Source organism: Poromitra crassiceps (genome assembly GCF_964638095.1).
Source record: "Poromitra crassiceps genome assembly, chromosome: 17".
NCBI classification, from domain to species: domain Eukaryota; kingdom Metazoa; phylum Chordata; class Actinopteri; order Beryciformes; family Melamphaidae; genus Poromitra; species Poromitra crassiceps.
In genome coordinates this window covers 24,308,640-24,330,705 of record NC_139635.1, presented here as the reverse complement: position 1 = coordinate 24,330,705, position 22,066 = coordinate 24,308,640, and the positions used below count along the sequence as shown (strand labels likewise).

The following is a 22,066-nucleotide window of genomic DNA, read 5'->3' as shown; positions in this document are numbered from 1 at the left end:
GTGTGTGTGTGTGTGTGTGTGTGTGTGTATTACCTGGTGCGGCAACCTGTAATGGTGTGGTGGGGACGCTCCTTCCTCCCCCTTCTTCATCATGAGCGGCCAGGAACAGAGGGGATTCATACATGCCTAGACCTACACACACACACACACACACACACACACACACACACACACACACACACACACACACAATTTGTGTTTCAGAAAAGATTTGGTGTCAGAAAGATGCTAGAATAAATTAAGATTTAAACTCCTCAGCTTTCATTAGGGATAATAATAATAATGATTGGATTTATATAGCGCCTTTCCAAGTGCTCAAAGCGCTTCACAGAATCACTATTCGTTCACACCATTCGTACCGGTGGTTCGAAAGCGTGGCAGCCACACATCGGCGCTCGACGGCCCCTCCGACCACCATCGTTCATGTCTACATTCATACCAATCATACGAGGCAAGGAGGGTTAAGTGTCTTCGCCCAAGGACACAACGACAGCAGCTGGGAGGGAGCGGGGATCGAACCGCCAACCCTTGCGTCATTGGCCGACCCGCTCTACCTCCTGAGCTAAAGCCGCCCCTGTGTGTGTGTGTGTGTGTGTGTAGTACCTCCTTGTGAGGCCAGCTGCCCCAGGTCAGAGTGTGAGGCAGATGTCTGAGGCAGCAGGTCTTCTGGGGGACCGAACCTGAACCTGGTGAGACCTGCCACCTGAGGGGAACTAAGGAGACAACAGAGAGACAAGACGAGATGGAGACATGACAATCAGTCAGGCCCCTTTACAAACCCCAATCCCACACCGGCCTTCACTGCGTCACAGTACACCATAATACACAGAGAAATAATAATAAACAAGGTGAAGGTAAGGTAAAGTCCCACTGATTGTCACACAATGTGTGAAATTTGTTCTCCGCATTTGACCCATCCCCTGGGGGAGCGGTGAGCGGCAGTGTGCGCCGCGCTCGGGAATCACATGGTGATTTAACCCCCCCCCCCCAATTCCAACCCTTTGATGCTGAGTGCCAAGCAGGGAGGCAAATGGGTCCCATTTTTATAGTCTTTGGTACGACTCGGCCGGGGATCGAACTCACAACCTCCCAGTCTCAGGGCGGACACTCAGACCACAAGGCCACTGAGCTGGTAAGATAAACTAAAGAAGGAAAGAAAAAGAAAAATAAGTGAGTGAGAACAGATCGAATAAACAGATAGTAAATAAATAAACCAACAAACACAAATAAATAAAAGTAGATGATAAAAACAGATATGGTTTACACTAAGATGTACAGTATGGGTACAGCGAATGAGACATTTGTAAGGCACAAGATCACATAAAATGATTCGTTCATTCATCAGAGAGACAAAGTTAAAGAGAGAGAGAGAGCAAGAGAGATCCCTGATCATGTTTTTTAGTCTGGTTGTCACTCCAGTTGGACTGGGCACCACCACCTAATGCAATAAATGTGTGAAGTTATAAAACATAATGCTGCTGTATTCTTGTCAAGTGATCCATTTTGTAAAATTCCCTGACTTTCCTGTGTGGAAAACACTTCATATTCCAGCAGGAATTCAGTGACTAGCGGGAATGTCGAGTAGCCTTAGTGAAGCTGTCAGTGCGTGTGCAATATATAGTGTGCAGGTTTTACTGTACAGCTGGAATCAAGTGTGTGTGTGTGCGTGTGCGTGTGTGTGCGTGTGTGTGTGTGCATTCGTGTGTGTGTGTGTGTGTGTGTGTGTGTGTGTGCGCGTGTGCATCTTACTGTATAGCCTCGGCGAAGCCATCAGTGCGGTGTGGGACCACCAGAGTGGGAGTGCTGGGAACCATCCTGTCGTCATCATCAAAGAAATGTTGCTGCAACACACACACACACACACACACACACACACACTGAATACTACAGATGCAGATGTTTTTCTTGACATGCTATGAGCTTCTTTTAGGCAAATGATGCAAAATGCACAGAATATCCTGTTTTAAAACCAGTAACACCAACATTAACATTAGAGGTCAACCGATTCATCGGCCGGCCGATTAATTGGGGCCGATTATTGGCGTTTTTAATTAATCGGCATCGGCCGCTGCCTGTGCTCAGAAGGCCGATTTTTTTATTATTATTAAAAAATATATTATTGTTATTATTTTTAGCGGGGGGTTCCTATCTGGAGCAAACGAACATGCAAACTCCCCCAAAAAAACACTGATTATTACAAATTACTGTTTGGGATTGTCTGCTGCAGCTGAACAACTATGCCACCCCTCCCCCGCATTGGTGCAGGCAGAGCATGGCAGCGGTAAAACTTCAAAAGGTTCCAATCAGACAAACGACGGTAACACTCACATTCCAGCTGAGCTTTCAAAGATCAATATACATTTACTGTCTGTAACATTATGATTGCGGGTGAACATCCAGTATAAATTGCCACGCATTGTTTTTAAGCCGGGCATGAGATGAGATGGCTTCAGTTTCACTTGAAGTGAATCCCTCTTGCTCTGTCAGTCAAAGGAGCTTCACAAAGGTGGGGGCTTTCCCCCCCCCCCCCCACACACAACTCTCCACGCACCACTCTCTCCCTCTCTCTCTCTTCCCCCCTCCTCCCTCACTCTGTCTCGCAAAACTGAAAACAATTAACCCCTTCCTCCCAACTGCAACATCTCTCTCTCTCTCCATCTATCTCTCCGTCTATCTCTCTAGTTTACACCATGAAACTGTTGCGACTGCCAACAGTTCATACAAACGTAAACAAACATACAAAAACATGCATAACCCAATGCATTTTTCTATTTCATTAATAAATCCAAATCTAAAAGGAGGTTACTGGCTAAGATATCTTATATTAGATGTATTTGTTGTATTAGATTTTCAATGTGCATAAATGGACAATGGAATTATAGGCTACACGATTTTTTTTATCCAAATACTTTCATTATTAACAGTATATTTAAATCGTTGTATTTTATATATATATATATTTTTTTTTAATAACCGGCATGATATATCGGCCATCGGCCACCCTGCCATCGGCATCGGCCATTGAAAAACCCATATCGGTCGACCTCTAACATGAACACTCTCTCACACACGCACACACACACACACACACACTCTCTCTCTCTCTCTCTCTTTCTCTCTCACACACACACTCTCTCTCTCTCACACACACACACAATCTCTCTCTCTCACTCACACTCACACACAGTGACTCTTACCATACTTCCTATCCCAGGGGTTAGCTGAGGTGCTCGTCCTAGTGATGGTCGGCGTATCTGAGAGGACTGCCTCTGGATGGATAAACACACACACACACACACACACACACACACACACATACACACACACACACACACACACACACACACACACACACACACACACACACACACACACACACACACACACACACACACACACAATCAGTGTGTGATCACTAGACTGCAAATGTGGCTTGTAGTAGCTGTCCAACTTGTCCTTCCCAAATCCTGCCCAATCATCACGGGGCGAGAAAAAGAGACGTTACGAAAAAGAAAGAAAATGATTGAATTGCTGATCTTTGTGGAGACTGAGCTTCATCCACGGCAAATAATAGAGATAAGTCATAATATAGATTTAGGATAGTAGAAAAAAAAAAGTAACAGGTATTTCTAAAAAGCCAGCACAAAGTCATGCGTGTGTTCATTCTTGCACAAAGCTTCAACAGCTACAACAGTGCTACATTATCATTACATCTACTGAATCTCCATCTACTCACTCTACCTGTTTTCTAATATTCTACTTCTCTTCCTGGAACCTCTCTGTGTGTGATAGTAATGGGATCATTCTATCTACTGGAATACTGTAAAGGCACTCCGGCCCTGTCCTTTGCACCTCTTAAATGTGTCTGCTTGTAGCATGTAGGACATGCAGCTTGTGAGTGTGTGTGTGTGTACCTGTGTGTGTGGGGGTCCCAGCTCTGCAGCAGGGGGCTGGATGTAGAGGCGTGGGGGTAGGGAGTGGGGGGTTCGACGGGGGTGGGGGAGGCGAGGGGTGAGGGAGGAGGAGGAGGGGGAGGGGACAGAGGAGGAGGCGGGGGCTAGGTGCACGTGCTCTCTGGGGGGGTCGCACTCTGATGTGGCGCTGCTGCCGCCTTCGCCTGCAACACAAGCAACCAACCACTGATATTAGCTGTGTTCAGAATGGTGTGTAGTGTGGGGGGAGGGGAGTCACTTTGTGTTTTATTAAAAAGTAATTCACAGAAGTGGTGGTTTGAAATGTTCTCACTCTTACATGTAAGGTGCCACCATATTTTCAAGTTATCCAATGTTATTACACAGCATTGTTGAATAAGTTAAGTTATCCTTTATTTATCCCCTTGGGGAAATTCATCCTCTGCATTTGACCCATCCTCTACTAGGAACCTTCCTAGAACTAGGAGCAGTGGGCAGCCACAGTGCAGCGCCCGGGGACCAACTCCAGTTCTTTTGCCAGTACCTTGGTCAGGGCCACTGACAGGAGTATTAACCCTAACATACATGTTTTTCTTGGATGGTGGGAGGAAACCGGAGCACCCGGAGAAAACCCACACGGACACGGGGAGAACATGCAAACTCCACACAGAAAGGACCTGGGACGGACCGGGGTTCGAACCCGGGGCCTTCTTGCTGTGTGGCAACAGTGCTAACCACTGAGCCACCGTGCCGTCCTGGAATACTCGATTCTGATCTGATCTTGGTCAATCACTGCATTCTACGCTCTGTTATTCCTGTATACAACAGACTGTTGCTATGCAGGCCATTCTGAAAGAGTGGAGGCCCCCGACAGTGATTAGGAAATTATACATTATCCCATACTGCAAGTCATGTTTTTCTTTAGCACAGTCTGGACTATAGCTAATTTAACATTTTAGCTATTCTTCTCCTTGCTAAATACATTCTCAATATGAAATGCTACTAATATTGGTCACATCAGAAACAGCTTTATCTCGGTTTGCTCTGGAAGGACAGCGCCCTCTTCCTGTTTTGTGCCATAAAGCAGCAGCCTCCAAATGTGATCCAGTGGCTGACAAAGTAAAACACAGTGTAGAGTTCAGTAACAGGCTGCTAATCACCTCTCAGATTTTCTTAATTATCTCATTTTGTTTACATTCATGATACTACTCTCTCAAAATGAACGTGATGTTATATCGTCTGCTTTTCTACAGCGCCAAAATGGCCGCTTACTGCTGTGGGCGGGCTCAGTGGGCCGACGGGCGTCTGAGGAGGGTGCGCACACGTTCTCGTCAGCGTTGGTGGCTTCTGACTCCTCCCCCTCTTCATTCTCCTCCTCCTCCTCTCCTCCCTCTTCGTCCGCCTCTCCGCTGCCCTCGTTACTTTCCTCTCCTCCCATGCCTCCGTCACCAGCGTCTTCATCATCTTCGTCGTCTTCCTCTTCTTCCTTATACTGAGGCAGAATGTGGGAAATTAACTCACAGCAGGGTTCCAACACCTCCTTCCTTCAACATCAAATTCAAGACACGGTTCATTACCGTTACAATTTATAATGAGAACTAGATCACAGACAATTAAAAAGAGAGAGGCTTGAATGTGTGAACATTTCTCAACTGTGCTGTGTTACAGGTTAAGTAAAACAATATATATCAAAAGAACTCCAATTTCTATTCTTGCCCAAACTATGTAAATTCAAGCACCGTCAAAAACTTTCAAGGCCTTGATTCCCCCCCCCCTCAAATTCACAAATGGCTAATTTCCACCACATATAACAGCACAGTACAGCTCTACTCGATCTGGTCTTACTCGTCTCTACTTGATATAGACTCTGTTTCCATAGCAAGTTTACTCGCCTCCACCCACACCTGGTCGTCATAGCGACCGCATATCTGCCCTCCGCCCATAGCCGATGTAGGCTATAACGTATAACGTTAAAATTAAATCCATACACGGAACTTTTAAACTGATTATGAAATACTGGTGCCTCTAAATGACCTACAGCGTACATGGGCAAATGTGACAATCGGCTAGGAGAATGGATATCACTTTGTTGTTACTCAAACTCGCATGCATGCAGTGCGCGAGGGACAGGAGAGGCGCTACGGGAAGAACCCCAGCGGCAGCTCACCAGGCAAGACCGCGGCTTCTCTAAACCCCCGCCTGCGGCCTAGCAGACTTTTTCTCTCTCAAAACAATTGAAAACCAGCAAGCTGAGCAAGGAGATCGATTTTATTTCACCAGAGCCGAAGGCAGCAACACAAAAGAAATAACTTCTGGAAATAACAGAAGAGAAGGTATGCCCCACTAAACTGGTATCCAGCATTGACAGTAGATGCCTACAGTAAACACGATTCTGCCTGACCAATCAGTCGTCTGCAGTGTTTTCACGTCACCGTATGGTACCGGGTCCACAGCCCTGGAACCTCAACAGAGCAGCGACCAAAAGCAGCACGACTCAACCCCGACTCAACCCGGGCTGTCCACGTTTTTGATCGGTGGAATGAGACAAAAAAGCGAGACGAGCTGTGCGGGACCGCGCTGATACCAGCGGTGGAAATGGGCCATAACTTTCAAGGATTTCAAGGACCCGTGGGAACCCTGCATTTGGCAAGTTAGCAGAACAGAGGAGCACCTCCTCTTCCTCGTCGTCGTCATCGTCCTCTTCCTCCTCGTCTTTCTCCTCCTGGTCTTTGCTGTCACGGCTCTCGCTGTCCGTGTCGATCACGATGACGTCCCGCTCTTCCTGATCGCCGGCCTGAGGGGTCATGGGCTCCGAGGGGACGGACTGGGACACGTCTCCTTCCCCGTCCCCCTCGTCTTCCACAGCCAGGACTGGAAAACCCTCCTCTGAGAGTGCCTGCACACGAGAATATTCAGTCATTCTACGCTAACATTTACTCGTGTTTGTTGCTCGTCTTCAAAACTCCATGCTAATGAATCCCTACTTTTTACAAGCTGCAAGTCCCCACCTCAGCAACGCCACCAAACGTTCGCTATCTGATGAAAGAATCACATCAGAGTTGTATCAACCGATAACTGACCTGGCTGTCGTCAGGTGAGTCTTGTCTTTCTCTCTCCTCTAGCTCTCCTTCCATCCCCTCATCACCCTCCACCTGAAACACACACACACACACACAGTATTATACAGCCTAAGTGGTGCAGTACTTCAATAAAGATTACATTCGCATTTTATATCTGAGTCAGACTAAGAATAATAATACTAATATTGCTAGTTCATGATTTGAACATAATAATAATACATTTATATAGCGCTTTTCCAAGTGCTCAAAGACGCTTCACAATACAAAACAATACAATAACTTAAGAATAGAGAAGAAAATAACGAAAATAAAGAAAAGGTGAGAGAGGAAGGAGTTCATGGGTTGAAAGCAAGGGTGAAAAGGTGGGTTTTGAGGGCGTGTTTGAATGATGACAGAGTGTCATCATTCAACATGATTACGGTACTTAATGTTAATAGACCTGTGGAGCGGAACCCGTATGCCGTATTACAGTAGTTAGATGTACGACTCAGTTACAAACATGTAATACGATACTGTAAGTCACTTATTATTGATATTGGTTGGTTGGTTGATGGGATCCATAGTGTTGTCTCGCTGTGTTTAAGTGTGTGCATACCTGCAGTGTGATCAGTGTTTGTCTTAATCGTAGTTTCTTGGTAGACGGAGCTGTGTGTGAACTCTCTGGTGCCCCCTCCTCCTCCCTGCCTCGCTTTGGCACTGCTGAAACCACACACGCAAACACACACACACACACAAACACACACACACACACACACACACACACACACACACACACACACACACACAACCAATATTTATTTATTCTAAACATGGAGCTGCAACAATATGAGAAAGATTGTAAATATGAGGTGAGGGTCCTACTATAAATTACTGTCCTCCAACTTTCAGATGCTAAATTCTACTTTGGAATGGGGTTTGGCAATGGACCCCGATTTCTCAGATTTCCATCATTCTTACCAAGGAGGAAATATCTGCTATCATGTGTCCATTTCAAATAATATGGACAAAATCAAAGGATTCTTGGTTTGAGGTTGTCAATGTGATATTTGGTTTGCTGTCAAACACAAACTCAGATGTATCATCATCACTAAGTTCATGTGTGCCAGCTGTGGAAAAAGCAACCTGCTGCCATGGTTTATTCCATATGCAGCAGAGTCTTTATGTGTGCTATGCTTACATAGCTAACAGTAGCTAACTCCCCACTTACTCATATCTCCCAGAGATCCCTTGTGGCCAAACCCCACCCATAATAACGATTATTCCGATATGACCCGAACAGCACAACCTAACCAAACCAAACTCTATGGCTGTGCTCCTGTCAGGCTCCTCCTAGTCTCTCGCCAGACTCAAATATTGCGTTGAATCGCTGCGCTCGGCATACTACATAAATGAGTCTGAGCCACTTCACAGCAACTTCTGGGGTTTGAGGGCGGGTCTAGGGGGTTGAAACTGAATGAGCGACAGGTCGTAGCACCAATGAGAGAGCGGTTCGAAAAATGGGCTGGGCCTCCCCTGTCGTCTGATCGCAAAGAGCGTTACTGATTGGGGAAGACTGAATCCACCACTGGCCAAGTGAACGGCTCACTTCTGACCCCAGCTGGCTGAGGGAAAGTGTCCCAGACCCAGAGAGAGATCTGCAGCATGCAGTAACGTAGTGTATCAGCGGAAGAACTCTCATGGGTCTGGCGGCGTTGAGACTAGGCTCCTCCCATCCTACTCACCTGTTCCAATCAGAGTGGTGGACGTGGACGGTCTCTCTGGCTCCATACTGGGTTCTGCCTCCTGATGGGCTACCTGCTGCTGAGTGGGCTGGACAAAGGCAGTGGCCTGGGAGCTGGTAGGCTGAGGCATAGAAGTGGGTGTGCTCACCAGACTGGAGCTGGTGGAGTGCACAGAGCCACCAGTGCTGATCAGTGCTGGAGAGACAAGCACTATATTACACACTGACACACAGGTTATTAATAGATGTAGGTTATTAATAGACATCTCCATTGGTAAAAACATGTATAGCTTTAGGGTTTGACCAAATATGGGATTTTCCATGCATCAGTCTCATCCTCATTTCGTTCGTCGTTCTCCGTTACCCTCTTGGCTGTCGGCCTGCGTGGTCGGCATGACAGTGGCGGTGGGCATCGGCACGGAGACGGTCGCCGGTGTGAGCATGGGCCGGATGCTGGCGCGGGGCGTGGCCTTGTTACCGGGCGAGGGGCTGGGCTTGTTGCCGGGAGACGGCGTGCTGGTGGTGGGGCGGATGTTGGCGGTAGGAGGGTCGGACAGACTGGAGCTGACAGAGAAACGGTTAAAGGCTCAAATTAATCCTGCCACACTGAGATTTCTTTTTGCTTTTAGTCTGTTATTTCTCTTCAGCAAACACTTCTCATCCATTGGTTTCAATGAGGAATGCTATCAAACCATAATTGTATTGGTGCAGTGTAGTATTGCAGTACATTGTATTGGTGCAGTGTAGTATTGCAGTATAGTGTAGTATTAGTGTAGCAGCAGTGTAGTATTGCAGTACTTATCCTTGTCATTTCTATGGGATTTCAATGGAACCTGCATATTACCTTCCTCTGTCTTGGGCAGGATTCTTCAGTGTTATTAGTCTCTGCTCTGCCGACCTGGGCTGATCGCCCACCTACACACAGAGACACACACCCACGTGATTTCCATTTGATTGCATTTCTAATCACTATGAAATTGAGAACCGCAGGGTCATGAGTGAGGAAGTATACTCCCGGGGTCGTAATAGGAAAAGTGAACGGGGTTTTAGAATGTGGATTTCACTTAAATGCATCAAATAAGGTCTGTGGTTAACAAAAGTTGATGCGAATGCGTATTTGGGTTCAGCAGGATCATCTTCACAAACGTGAATAACTGATGACTTTTGAAACGTAAATGCGTTTTTTTTTAAGGAGTTTTTTAGAAAACGCTTCAAAAGGCATAAAAGTGATTAACGTCCGGGAAGATGAACCCAAATTGGCCTTCCCATAAACTTGTGTTAACCTTACTTTATGTGAAATCCCCATTCTAAAACCCCATAGACTTTTCCCCTGATGAACCAAAATGGCGGCGATTTTTAGTTAAGCCTACAAAAATAGGCCATCCCTGCGGTACTCTCTTGTTATGATTATTTTCAAAACAGAGGTTTGTATTTGTTTTGCCATCACAAAGACAAAAGAATCCTTCCAGTGATGCAAGTTTAATCAAAATCAGCAGGCAAGGAAAATACTAAAATCTCGTGATGGACAGCAACTCACAAGGGCTACAGGATGTAATACAATTAATATAGCAATGATCTATTTAGAGCAGTGGTGACCAATTTGGGGCCCGCGGGCAAGCTCTGTTTGTTTTGGCCCGCCACAGATTTGGGGGAAGATTTTTTTTTTTTTTTTTTTTCCTCACGATTTTTTATCCAGAATGCAACTCGGACAAGTTATCAGATATCTGCACTGATTGCAAAAGGTGGACGAGCTTTTTCCTGTGGTGACTTTGTGAAACAGTGTCTGAATGTGGCTGCGGATATACTGTGTTCACTCCTGAGATTGCATCCCTGCAAATTGTCATGGCAAATTGTTTACAAAAGATGGACAATAAAGCTGATTTTCAAAGTACCTTGAGGATTTTTCAAGTTGTGAATCAAGTCAAATTTCTCTCTTGATTACAAAGGTGGAAAATACAACTGTTTTTAACTGGGTGTTTACTGATTAAATGTTTAAGCTCCCCACAAATGCAGATGTTTTTTTAAATATATATAACCAATTGCAAATTATTACAATTACCAAACAGATAAAAAGTAGATTATTATATTGAAATGTTATTTTAGATTTAGAATGTTCATTTTCTATAAAACACAATACATTTTAATGTAATTCCACAACGTTTATTTTTGGCCCTCGGCCCTCCACCCAGATTGAGTTTTGGCCCTTCATGGGAAAGAATTTGGGCACCCCTGATTTAGAGAAACGACAGAGTATTGTTGAACATTTTAACTGAACACTGGAGCGGTTTTAATTGGTAGGAAATATTAACTAAAGAGTAGTGTGTAATTCCCACAGGATATCCAAGACAATAAAGCAAACTGTGATCAATAAGCAGCACTAAGGCCAAGCAGAAGATAAACGGCACACATTGTACCAACAGATCATTTGTAACTCCTTGCAAGTAAAAAGAAGAAGAAACTTCTGCAAAATCATTGGTTGATATTGCACATTTCAGCTGTCATTTGTGGTAGAGAAAAAAACACAAATATTGTCAAATAATATCAGACTGTGAAACTTAAAAAAAAAAAAAAATCAAATCAAGTACAAAATATTTGCTATCAGTATCAGCAGCTACAATACAATAACATCAAGTGTAAAACAGAGCGCTACAAAAAGAGTCCTATACCGTCCATGGTCAGATTGCTGAATGGACACAAATAAGAGCAATCCTGTGTTACTGTGTTTCTGGCTTTACTGTGATTTTTAGATATTGAACAAATTTTAATATTTAATATGTATTGTGCACTGCAATTCAGTTTGCTCATTTTAAACTGCCAGAGTGCATTTTGATGACACATGTATTTAAATGTGTAAATAAAGGACATATATATAAAATAAAAACAAAAACATGATGGGCCTTAAAAACAAAGTGTGAGCAGAAGCATCATGTCCATACCGTACCTTTGAGGTGCTGTGGTCCTGGCTGTCCTCTCTGGAGTCAGCATGTGTCTGCGTCTCTCTCAGCTCCCTCAGCTCTCTGTCCAGGCGGAGGAGTCGTGCTTCATACTGAGACTTGAGGGCGCTCATCCTCACCTCCTGCTCCTCCTTATGTTGTTTCAGCTCCTCGATCTCATGACTGAGCTTCTCCTTGGCACCTGGAGGTAAAGGTGCAAATTACACTTACCCCCTCCTTAAGCTTAACTTATACTTATTAGAAAGTGTCGCTCAGCACATGGTCGCCGACGGAAAAGAAAGCGTCGCTCACGGTGTTGCATTTATACTTCAGTGAACGGTCGCCTCGGTTCAACGGTCACGTGACACCCGAGCGCTATGAGTGCAGACAGCCAAGAGAAGAGAGGGAATGGAATGCACAGTGAAACCACGTCGGAGGCAAGATGTAACGTACTTGGCTGCAGCCGCATATAAACAGCATACAACTCACCTCCTCTCTCTGGGAAATTGGTCACGATGTTCTTTGTGATTTTCACAAAGTCATACATCAAGGACATGCTGATAAAAAAGAGCGGGGACACGTTCATTCATTTCGGCGAAAACCAAAACAAGGAAGTCAAGCGCGTGCCGTCTATAGCCAATCACACTTGCGTGATACTAGGTGACATAGTCAGCGACACTAGACATTTCACCAGGTAGCAGACACTGCTCGCTGACACTTTGTTGAAAGTGTCGACTCAAGTCCTCATTTCTGTCGGCGACGGTTTCAAAAGTGTCGACAGACAAAGCATAAATTGGGCTTTAGTGTAACCCTGGTGCTTATTTGCACACTTGTACTTGTTTGAGTGTATTCTGTAGTCGGTAATTTTACTCCTAGTGTGTGTGTGTGTGTGTGTGTGTGTGTGTGTGTGTGTGTGTGTGTGTAACTTACCGTTTAGTTGGTTGATTTTGGTCCTGGCTCCCAGGATGACCTTCTTGGTCTTTTCTTCTTTGTCAGCCGTCTGCTGTTTGAGCTGCTCCTCTCTGCTGCTGCGCTCCGACAACTACAGAACAACAACAACGTTACGTTACAACTCATTTATAACCCGTTTCAGTTCGGCAATGTGACGGAAATACCCAGAATACCTTGCGGCGGCGGCGGCGGGGGATCTAGAGAAACATTCATGGGGTGGCATGGAGATATTAAGGGGTGGCAGAAATATCTTATTTGAACATGTTACAATGATAGATGCATGAGGAACATTTATTGCTACATCAAGGAACATCCAGAAGGTTCCTCGTGCTTATCTCTAGGAACAATCTAAGGGTGCTTTCTCACTGGCGCCCAGGTACCGTTCCCGAGCACACTTGTCCCCAAATTGACCCCAGTTTCGGAACATTTGACGAGTGCGAACGTTCCGTTCCGTTCCGTGCCCCGGGCGTGCAACAGGGAACCGTGACAGGATCCACCTGAGAAGGTGGTCTGGGGAGCGTTTTGGCGCGCGGAACACTTGCGAGTGTGAAAGCCAACCATTCTGAACCTCATAGACAACACACAGGCGAGGATAAACTCCAGGCATAGTTGATGACGCAGGTGCACTCTGTTCCGTTTCCGAGTGCGGAAGACATGTTAAATGTGAAAGCTGAGCAGCGGAGGGGAGGGGGGGGGGGTGTGACCTGTGAGACCTGTAGTGTGAACAATCATGTCTTTGTTTTCTGCCTGAACCACAATCTGCAGCAATGATTACACTGACTGTAACATCGATGAGTACAAGCCTAGTAGGCACGCACAGCACTGCATCCTTTAATAGGGAAGAAGATTCACCCAGGAGAGCATACTTGCTTCCACATTTAAGTTCATTTATCCTTTATTTATCCCCATGGGGAAAATCATCCTCTACTAGGAACCTTCCTAGAACTATAGGAGCAGTGGGCAGCCGCAGTGCAGCGCCCGGGGACCAACATGCAAACTGCACACAGAAAGGACCTGGGACGGACCGGGGGTTCGAACCCAGGACTTTCTTGCTGTGAGGCAACAGTGCTAGTAAGCACTGATCCACTGTGCCGATGATTCATAGTGTGTCAAATCCAGACCACTGCCATTGCTTGTCAAAAATGAATGGACGTCGTCAATGGGGAAACATCAACCACTGAACAGTCTATAAAAGTCTATTCCTTTTGACTGGAGATTAAGACGAGAATAGTCATAAATTCATGTTTGAAGTACCTGCTGTCTGAGTTTAGCCAGCTCCTCCTGTACTGTTTGGTTTGCATCACTAGCAGTGTTAGCATCGCTAGCCTGGAGAGACTGGGAACTCTGGCTGGCCTGGGTGGCTTGGCTAGCCTGGTTAGCTTCAGCCAGCTGCTCCTGCAGACGCCTGACCTCTGCTTCACGCTCACCCACCGTCTGAACAAAAGAGAGGATGGAGAGAATATGAAGACACGGAGAGGAAGGATGGAATAACAAGCCTATTGTGACAACAGGGTTCCCACACCTCCTTTTGAATGAAAAGAGGGAGAGGCTTGAATGTGTGAACACTTCCCAACTTCAGTATGTGTTGTAAAGCGCTGACTAGAACATTTATATTCTTGCGCTTTCAATAAACTATATCTATTTTCAAAAAATGTCAAGGCCTTGATTCCCCCCCCCCCCCCAAATTCACAAACGTCCAAGGATTACCCGTGGGAACCCTGTAATAAGAATAGAATGAGGGGAAATGGAGATGGGGGGAATTAAAGGATGAAATCAATCGTAAAGGGAGAATAATTGAGTCTAGTTTCCCGACCTTCTGCAGGCTGTCCAGTTGGCCCTGCAGCTCAGTCACCTGTTAGGACGGAAGGATAAATGGACAAGATTCATTTGTTTGTTGATCATTGGTTTTATGATAGCACGCAAACCTCAGAAATCACACCAACACAGTATTTGCATAGAGCAAAGCCACCTCTCACCTTGGTCTCGGATTGGCCGAGAGACGTCTTCAAAGTGTTGACTTCTTGGTTGTGGCTCTGTTGATTGGTTAGTTGGGTCTGCTGCAGCTCTTTCTCTTTCTGCTGAAGGGCTTCTTTGGTCTGCTGGAGCTCCCTTTGGATTTGCTGGATTTGGTTCTGACGGGCCTGGGTCTGAGCCTGGGACGACTTCAACTGGTTCTGCAGCTGCCAATGAGAATGAAGCAGATTACGCGGGTTCATGTGTGGACCTGCAGTTCCTGGATGCATTTCTTTTGGGTGGCGCCTCAGGGATTCATGCTGCATTCATATGATATTTGGGGCTAACTGACAAAACCACTTGATGGTGCAAAGCAACAACTTGAAGGTGTCTATGCATTACAACTCATATCATGTGAAACCATCAAGATGCCATGACTGAACATTTCTGTTGGCCTTGGTTGCTCCTGATCAGTTTTTCCACACTGAGCACACAGGCTACATTTGCGCCATTTTGTCAAACGAAAAATGACAAAATGGCGTTATTATTTATTTAGTATTTAATACCTGTTGGGTGTGGGTCTTGGCTTGTTGAAGCTCTTTCTGACTCTGGGTGAGCTGGTTCTGATTCTGTTGGTTTTGTGATAAAAAAAAATCTGTATTGGCCTTTTTACATAAAAAAAACCAACAACACCACAAACACAGGGAGACAAAACCACAAAAAGCACATACATAGTCAAAAAGATATATTCATGGGGCGTCTGAGGTAGTGTGGATGTAAAGGCACTCGCCTACCACCGCGGAGAACCGGGTTCAATTCCCGGCAGCGGTACTTCTGGCTTGGTCAGATGTCCCAACAGGCACAATTGGCCGTGTCTGTGGGTGGGAAGCCAGTGGCGTATGTGTCCTGGTCACTGCATTAGTGCCTCCTCTGGTCGGTCATGGCGCCTGTTCAGGGGGGAGGGAAACTGGGGGGAATAGCGCAATCCTCCCACGCGCCAAGTCCTAGCGGGTGAAACTCCTCGCTGTCAAGTGAAAAGAAGCGGGTGGCGACTGCAGAGGAAGCATGTGCTAGTTTATAACTCCCCCCAGATCGGCAGGAGGAATTGGCCAAGTGGGGGTGGGGGGGGGGTGTTCTTTCTCAAAACAACAACAACAACAACATGTGGTGGTGTTGAGGAAGTGAGGAAGGCTTCCAATGCAAAACAACCACCTTTTTAGCAGCTGTCAAGCCAGCTAGTACAGTGTGGCCTTGTGACAAAATGCCTTGTGGAAATCTTTAGTATTTTAATACCTGTTGGGTGTGGGTCTTGGCTTGTTGAAACTCTTTCTGACTCTGGGTCAGCTGGTTCTGATTCTGTTGGAGTTGAGTCTGGGTCTGGCTCAACTGAGACTGGATCTACAGAACCAACAACACACGGTTCAAACAGCTGACATGATGGAACAAGCGATTCTTAGATTTTCCTCATTACATTTGATATTATGCTCTTAAAGAGTCTTCCCTATCCCCATGTGCATAGTCCTGTCCAGACTACAGATAGCCTTGCTGGTAGGTTAGGTTAGCCTGGCTAGGCTAGAGTACCTGTTTTAGCTGATTCTCGTTCTGGGCTAGCTGGTTTTGGACCTCCTTGACTTGTTCCTTGCTCTGTAGGTTTTCCTTTCGGGCCTCCTCCAGATCCTGCTGGGACTTCTGGGCCTAGCAAAACAAATTAAACAATAAGACACTTTTCCACAGTGGAGCTAATTAAGTAGGGCCAAGTAGGTGCCAATCTCAACATAGAAACTTGCAAGGTAATTTGCCAAACAAAAACAAACTAGAACGACCGCACCACGGATATATGCCTCCGCCAACAAGTGAGCAGTCGACATCCATGTCTGTCCAGACTTTGACGTTTGAGCCAAATGTGAAGAAATTCCGTCAAGGTGGTTCCTGAGATATCGCATTAACGAGCTACAGAATGCCGTTCGTGAGATCACAGTGACCTTGAACTTTTACGACCAAAATCGAATCAGTTCATCCTTGACTCCAAGTGGACGTTTGAGCCAAATTCGAATAAATTCCTTCAAGGCGTTCCTGAGATATCACGTTAACGGGCGGTCGTGACTCGTGAGGTCACAGTGGCCTTGAACTTTGGCCGTTGATCAACAAAATCTAATCAGTTCATCCTTGAGACGTTTGAGGAAAATTTTATGAGATTCCGTCCAGGCGTTCCTGAGATATCATGTTAACGAGCATGAAACGAGCGGTCGTGAGGTCAGTGACCTTGAACTTTGACCACCAAAATCGAATCAGTTCATCCTTGAGTCCAAGTCGACGTTTGAGCAAAGTAGGAAGAAATTCCGTCAAGGCGTTTCTCAGATATCGCATTAACAAGCTTGGAAATGGTGTTTGTGAGGTCACAGTGACCTTGAACTTTGACCACCAAAATCTAATCAGTCCAAGTACAGATCGTGCATTCTGAAAAGCAGAATGTTGGAAAAGCAATGTAACAAAATATAATAAAAGCATAATAATCATTGAGAAAATGTACTTGGCAGCTCCAGGGTGAATGTGTGTAGAGTTATAGTTATGTGTAGGTTCAAGCAGCTGCTCACCTCCTCCTGTTTCTTCTGCCCCTCCTCTTTGAGCTTGCTCAGCTCCTCTCTGGCCTTGCTGAGCTCCTCCTGGGCCTGACTCAGCTCCTCCTTGCTTGGCCCTGCCTCACTTCCTGATTTGGCTGCCGTTTCCGCAACCAGCTGGAACATACAAACATACACACAACCACAATCAGATGGAACATACATGCATACATACATACAAACATACACACAACCACAATCAGATGGAAGATACATGCATACTGTACATACATACAAACATACACAACCACAACCAGCTGGAACATACATGCATACATACAAACATACACACAACCACAATCAGATGGAACATACATGCATACATACAACATACACACAACCACAATCAGATGGAACATACATGCATACATACATACAAACATACACACAACCACAATCAGATGGAACATAGATGCATACATACAACATACACACAACCACAACCAGCTGGAACATACAAACATACACACAACCACAATCAGATGGAACATACATGCATACATACAACATACACACAACCACAATCAGATGGAACATACATGCATACATACAATACAAACATACACACAACCACAATCAGATGGAACATACATGCATACATACAACATACACACAACCACAATCAGATGGAACATACATGCATACATACAAACATACACACAACCACAATCAGATGGAACATACATGCATACATACATACAAACATACACACAACCACAATCAGATGGAACATACATGCATACATACATACAAACATACACACAACCACAATCAGACAGTCCCACAATTAAAACCGGACAAGCTCCAGATGCTGGTTAATTTTCGGATAAAGCGATAAGGGTGCTACCCTGGCCTGTATAGACACAACTAACTGACGAATCAGCCGGTCAGCTAAGAAAACAGCCACCCCACAGTCCCACCTTGTCATGCTGGGCTTTGAGCTCCTCAAACTGGGTCTTGTAGCGCCGTCCGATCTTCTTGAGCTGGATGATGTACTTGTTCTTCTCCACGAGCTCATTGGTTTTTGCCTCCAGGTCTTTCTTCATGGTGTCTCTCTCTGAAGTGAGTCGGCTCACAGAGTCTCTGAGGGCTTGCAGCTGAGACTGGGCCAAGTTACTGCTAGCACTGGATCTGATCAACACATGATAATAACGATATCACTTTCAAAAAGATTTTTTTATGAATGCACCAATCAATAACACACTGATCATAATCCACTGACAGACGACCTAAATCGATCATTTCAACTGTGCGATCACATACTACGTCAACATTGGGACCCCAAAATCAGAAATTGGGACAGATTATTTTATTTCTCAAATTATTTCTGGCATCAGTCTGGGCAGATTTACTATGGAAATTGGTCCTAAAGAGCAGAAAATATGACTGTTCTTATTATTCCATTATTACCATCAGTCTCTGGGCTCAGTTTGGCCTTCCTGGTTGGTACGGCCATCAGCCTTATTTATTTTAATAGTATTATACTTTTGGCTGATAGGTGAGTTATGCTTATTGTAACATTCTATTTACTGTTGTACAAAAATTGTAATGGGAGGGGGTGTTACAGCCTCTGTCAAAGCCAGGCCTTGGTTTGTGTGTGGCTCTATTTCTGTTTCTTTTCCTGCCTCGCTATAGACCAGGGGCCGGTTGCACCAACTGGTCTTAACTATGCCTGGTCGTAACTCCTACGTCGGTCTTAGTTAAGACCATGGACTTACGCCTGTTGCACCAACACGGCTTACTCTGGTCTTAACTACGCTGGTCATAGCAATGCGCGTTCATGTGAATTGTCGGGGAATGCCCTCTGATTGGCCCACATGTGCCTCGCGCCGTCACCCACTACTGTATGTGCGTCACTACACCCTCCCTCCTCCCACCCCCCTCCTCCTGTGGAAGCCCCGGGGGAAAATGGCGGCGGTGATTAGTGTCAGGGAGTCTGAATGAAATTGAATGTAACGTTCCCAATTCTATGTATTAAATTCTAAAAGAATTAACGCCAACATTTGGGAAGGCTAAGCCACACAAGTAGTTAGTTATAATCTAACGTCGTGCTTTCAAAGACGGCGAACTGGCGATGTTACGACGATGACGGTCAAAAAGGTCTCCGCGGAGATCTCTGTTACAGGCAGGCTCTACGCCTCCTCCTGACGAGGCGTAGGAGTTACGCCTGGTCTTAGTGAAAATAAGGCTTAAGTCGTCTTGGTGCAACCGGCGTAGCTGTAGGTCGTAAAGTTACGACCAACTTAGCTTAAGACCAGTGTAAGACCAGTTGGTGCAACCGGCCCCAGAACAGCACATCCGGGTAATTTGCAAAACTTGAAGGCCGCGCCCCTTTTTAGGGGATAACACAAGCCACTCGCGTTGACTTCAATGTAAAATAGCAGTACCCAAAACATCTATAGAAAAATAACAGAATTCATTTCCTTTATAAATGACCCAAAGACACCATGACATGACAATATATTTCAACTCGGCCGGCCATAGAATGCGCAAGATACATCGACACGAGGTACTTGCCTTATATGAACACTGTATCCAGTTTCCACCAGGTTACATGCATCGTCCACATTGACGGTGTCACGCCTATGCGCCTACCCTATCGCAGACCTTTTTTTTTTTTTTTTTTTTATTGTTAGTGAAACTATAACAACACAGCAACTCTTCAGCATATCTCTATCAAATTAAACCGTTTTAAATAGTTTGTTTGAAGTGGTTTCGGCTTCTTGTACCGTCGTTTACTATGGTGGGTTTCCCCTAAAAAGGGGCGCGGCCTTGGAGCTGGGCGCTTGAAGACGCGACGCAGTTCTGGTCTATCTCTGTCCCAGACACGCCCCTCTGTCCCAGACACACCCCTCTGCTGCAGTGATTGAGGTGAGGAGTCCTCACCTGGAGCTGGTTGAGAATCAACACAAATCAGCTGATGTCGTCACTGCTGATTGGCTGCTTCAGACCTGCAAGCCCTACTTAAGCTCCAGTGTTCCAAGATGGCACTGGGGGTCAGTGTTAGCAGAAGGCTTTGCATGCTGAACACTGGCCCTCCACCCTCTCTCCTCAAACTTTGGTTGTTAGAGACTTTGTGTCTTACATCACTTTTTGCATTAGTGCTTTTGTATTAGCATTTTGCTACTTATAGCTAACTTTACTAGCTCTCTTTTTGGTTAGCTCTTTTTGTAATGGCCCTTTGGCCACTTGACAGCCAACACGTATTCTGTGGTGTCTGCTTTAAAGCTGCAGCTACTGTCACTTACAGCTACTGTCACTTACAGCTACTGTCACTTACAGTGGCTGCTGGCCCTTTTGCAGGCTTTGTGCCTTCTAATTTTGTAGCAAACTTTTACTATGTTAACTTTATCTCTGAAGTTACTTTCATCGGCCTTGCTTTAACCTATGCTTCTTTGTTAGCTGTAGCCTAACTATTTTCATGCATTTTGCTTGCTGGCCAGCTTATAGCTACTTGTAACTATTGATTGGTTACTACATACACTCACTGGCCTACTTAGATACTTTTATGTATAAAAAAATATTTTGAGTGATTCCTGTTCATGATTTGTTAATCATAGAAGCCCTGTAGGGGTGTGTCGCCCTTTATTTGTTATTCCCTTTTTGTTTTTTATAGGTTAAGGAGAGTAGAATTGCCTTTTGTTTGTTGTTTTCTTGTCAACCATTTTATGTGGAGCACTTTGAATTGCCTCTGTGTATGAAATGTGCTATACAAATAAACTTGACTTGACTTTTTGTTGAGTCCAATTTATAGGTAAAGTGATTGCGCTTTGGCCACCTTGACGCCATTGTGCTTCCCTTGTCCTTGGTTAAACTAAATAAATCCTTGTTTTTGTACACCTTAATTCAGCTTATTTCCCTTTTTCCTGGACTCTTTATGTTACACCTTTTCACTGTGTGTGTGTGTGTGTGTGTGTGTGTGTGTGTGTGTGTGTGTGTGTGTGTGTGTGTGTGTGTGTGCGTGTTCTACCTGGCAAGTTCAGTCTTTAGCTTGGCGGTCTCTTCAGCTAGCTGTATGATGCGTCTCTGCTGAGCTTCTTTCTCACTGGTCAGTTTCTGTCTCTCCTCAACGTCGCTGTCCTTCTGCTGGCTCGCCAGTTGCTGTACAGACACACCGAAAACAAACACTTTTTATTATTATTTTTCTGATTTTTTTTCTCCCCAGTTATACTTGGCCAATTTATCCCCATGCTGCCCTATTGGCTGCCCCGGTCGCTGCTCCACCCTCTGCCGATCTGGGGAGAGCCGAGACTAGCACCATGCTTCCTCCGACACATGCGCAGTAGCCAGCCACTTCTTTTCACCTGACACGGGGAGCTTCACCGGTAGGACGTAGCAGGTGGGAGGATCGCGCTAACCCCACCAGTTCCCTTCCACCCCGACCGACCAAAGGAGGCGCTAGTGCAGCACCAGGAGACATACCTCCAATCCGGCTTCCCACCCTCAGGCACAGCCAATCGTGCCTGTATGGACGTCCGACCAAGCCGGCGGTAACACGTGGATATGAACCTGCGACCCTCGTGTTGGTAGGCAGGGAATCTAGCGCTAGTCAGCTACACTACCCGGACGCCCCAAAACAATCAGGTTTAAGTGAAAGTGCTGCAGTAATGCTCAGAAAGTATTAGATTAGATCAGACGTGTGAGGCCTGTGGGGAAACTGGGCTGTGGCAGCAAATTAATCTACTTCAGTCCGCCAACTTGCATAGAAAGAAAAAAAAATTGGAACTTAAATTTTCATTCATTTTTTAATCTATTTCACTCTGCCAACTCACGTAAACAGATGATGAATGCAAATATCTAGAGTTTAGTATGTCATCTACTGTAGGTTCTGAAACTGCCACTCCCTGCAAGCATACATCAGGCTAGAGCTAAGAGAGCAGGGAGTGATAATAGGGAACTC

The 22,066-nt window shown here is 45.4% G+C and overlaps 1 protein-coding gene across 5 annotated transcripts in view; it reads right to left on the bottom strand.

Annotated features, from left to right (window-relative positions):
• The window catches only part of LOC310791959 (nucleoprotein TPR-like), a 72,074-nt gene that overhangs the window by 4,900 nt on the left and 45,108 nt on the right, over positions 1-22,066 (bottom strand). For 2 of the 5 annotated variants that reach the window (XM_083653643.1, XM_083653645.1), the window contains exons 30-52: positions 21,137-21,267; positions 18,087-18,297; positions 17,143-17,283; positions 16,130-16,243; positions 15,842-15,946; positions 15,115-15,177; positions 14,572-14,775; positions 14,409-14,447; positions 13,850-14,029; positions 12,575-12,686; positions 11,653-11,846; positions 9,556-9,626; positions 9,076-9,275; positions 8,713-8,907; positions 7,587-7,690; positions 6,992-7,063; positions 6,583-6,807; positions 5,184-5,403; positions 3,915-4,117; positions 3,198-3,269; positions 1,750-1,841; positions 604-713; positions 34-132 (exon numbers count right to left, since the gene is read on the bottom strand). In XM_083653643.1, the coding sequence (XP_083509769.1) occupies positions 34-132; positions 604-713; positions 1,750-1,841; positions 3,198-3,269; positions 3,915-4,117; positions 5,184-5,403; positions 6,583-6,807; positions 6,992-7,063; positions 7,587-7,690; positions 8,713-8,907; positions 9,076-9,275; positions 9,556-9,626; positions 11,653-11,846; positions 12,575-12,686; positions 13,850-14,029; positions 14,409-14,447; positions 14,572-14,775; positions 15,115-15,177; positions 15,842-15,946; positions 16,130-16,243; positions 17,143-17,283; positions 18,087-18,297; positions 21,137-21,267 (3,157 nt within the window). The remainder of the gene's footprint in view (positions 1-33; positions 133-603; positions 714-1,749; positions 1,842-3,197; positions 3,270-3,914; positions 4,118-5,183; positions 5,404-6,582; positions 6,808-6,991; positions 7,064-7,586; positions 7,691-8,712; positions 8,908-9,075; positions 9,276-9,555; positions 9,627-11,652; positions 11,847-12,574; positions 12,687-13,849; positions 14,030-14,408; positions 14,448-14,571; positions 14,776-15,114; positions 15,178-15,841; positions 15,947-16,129; positions 16,244-17,142; positions 17,284-18,086; positions 18,298-21,136; positions 21,268-22,066) is intronic. The other 3 variants (XM_083653644.1, XM_083653646.1, XM_083653647.1) reach the window with 3 other exon arrangements.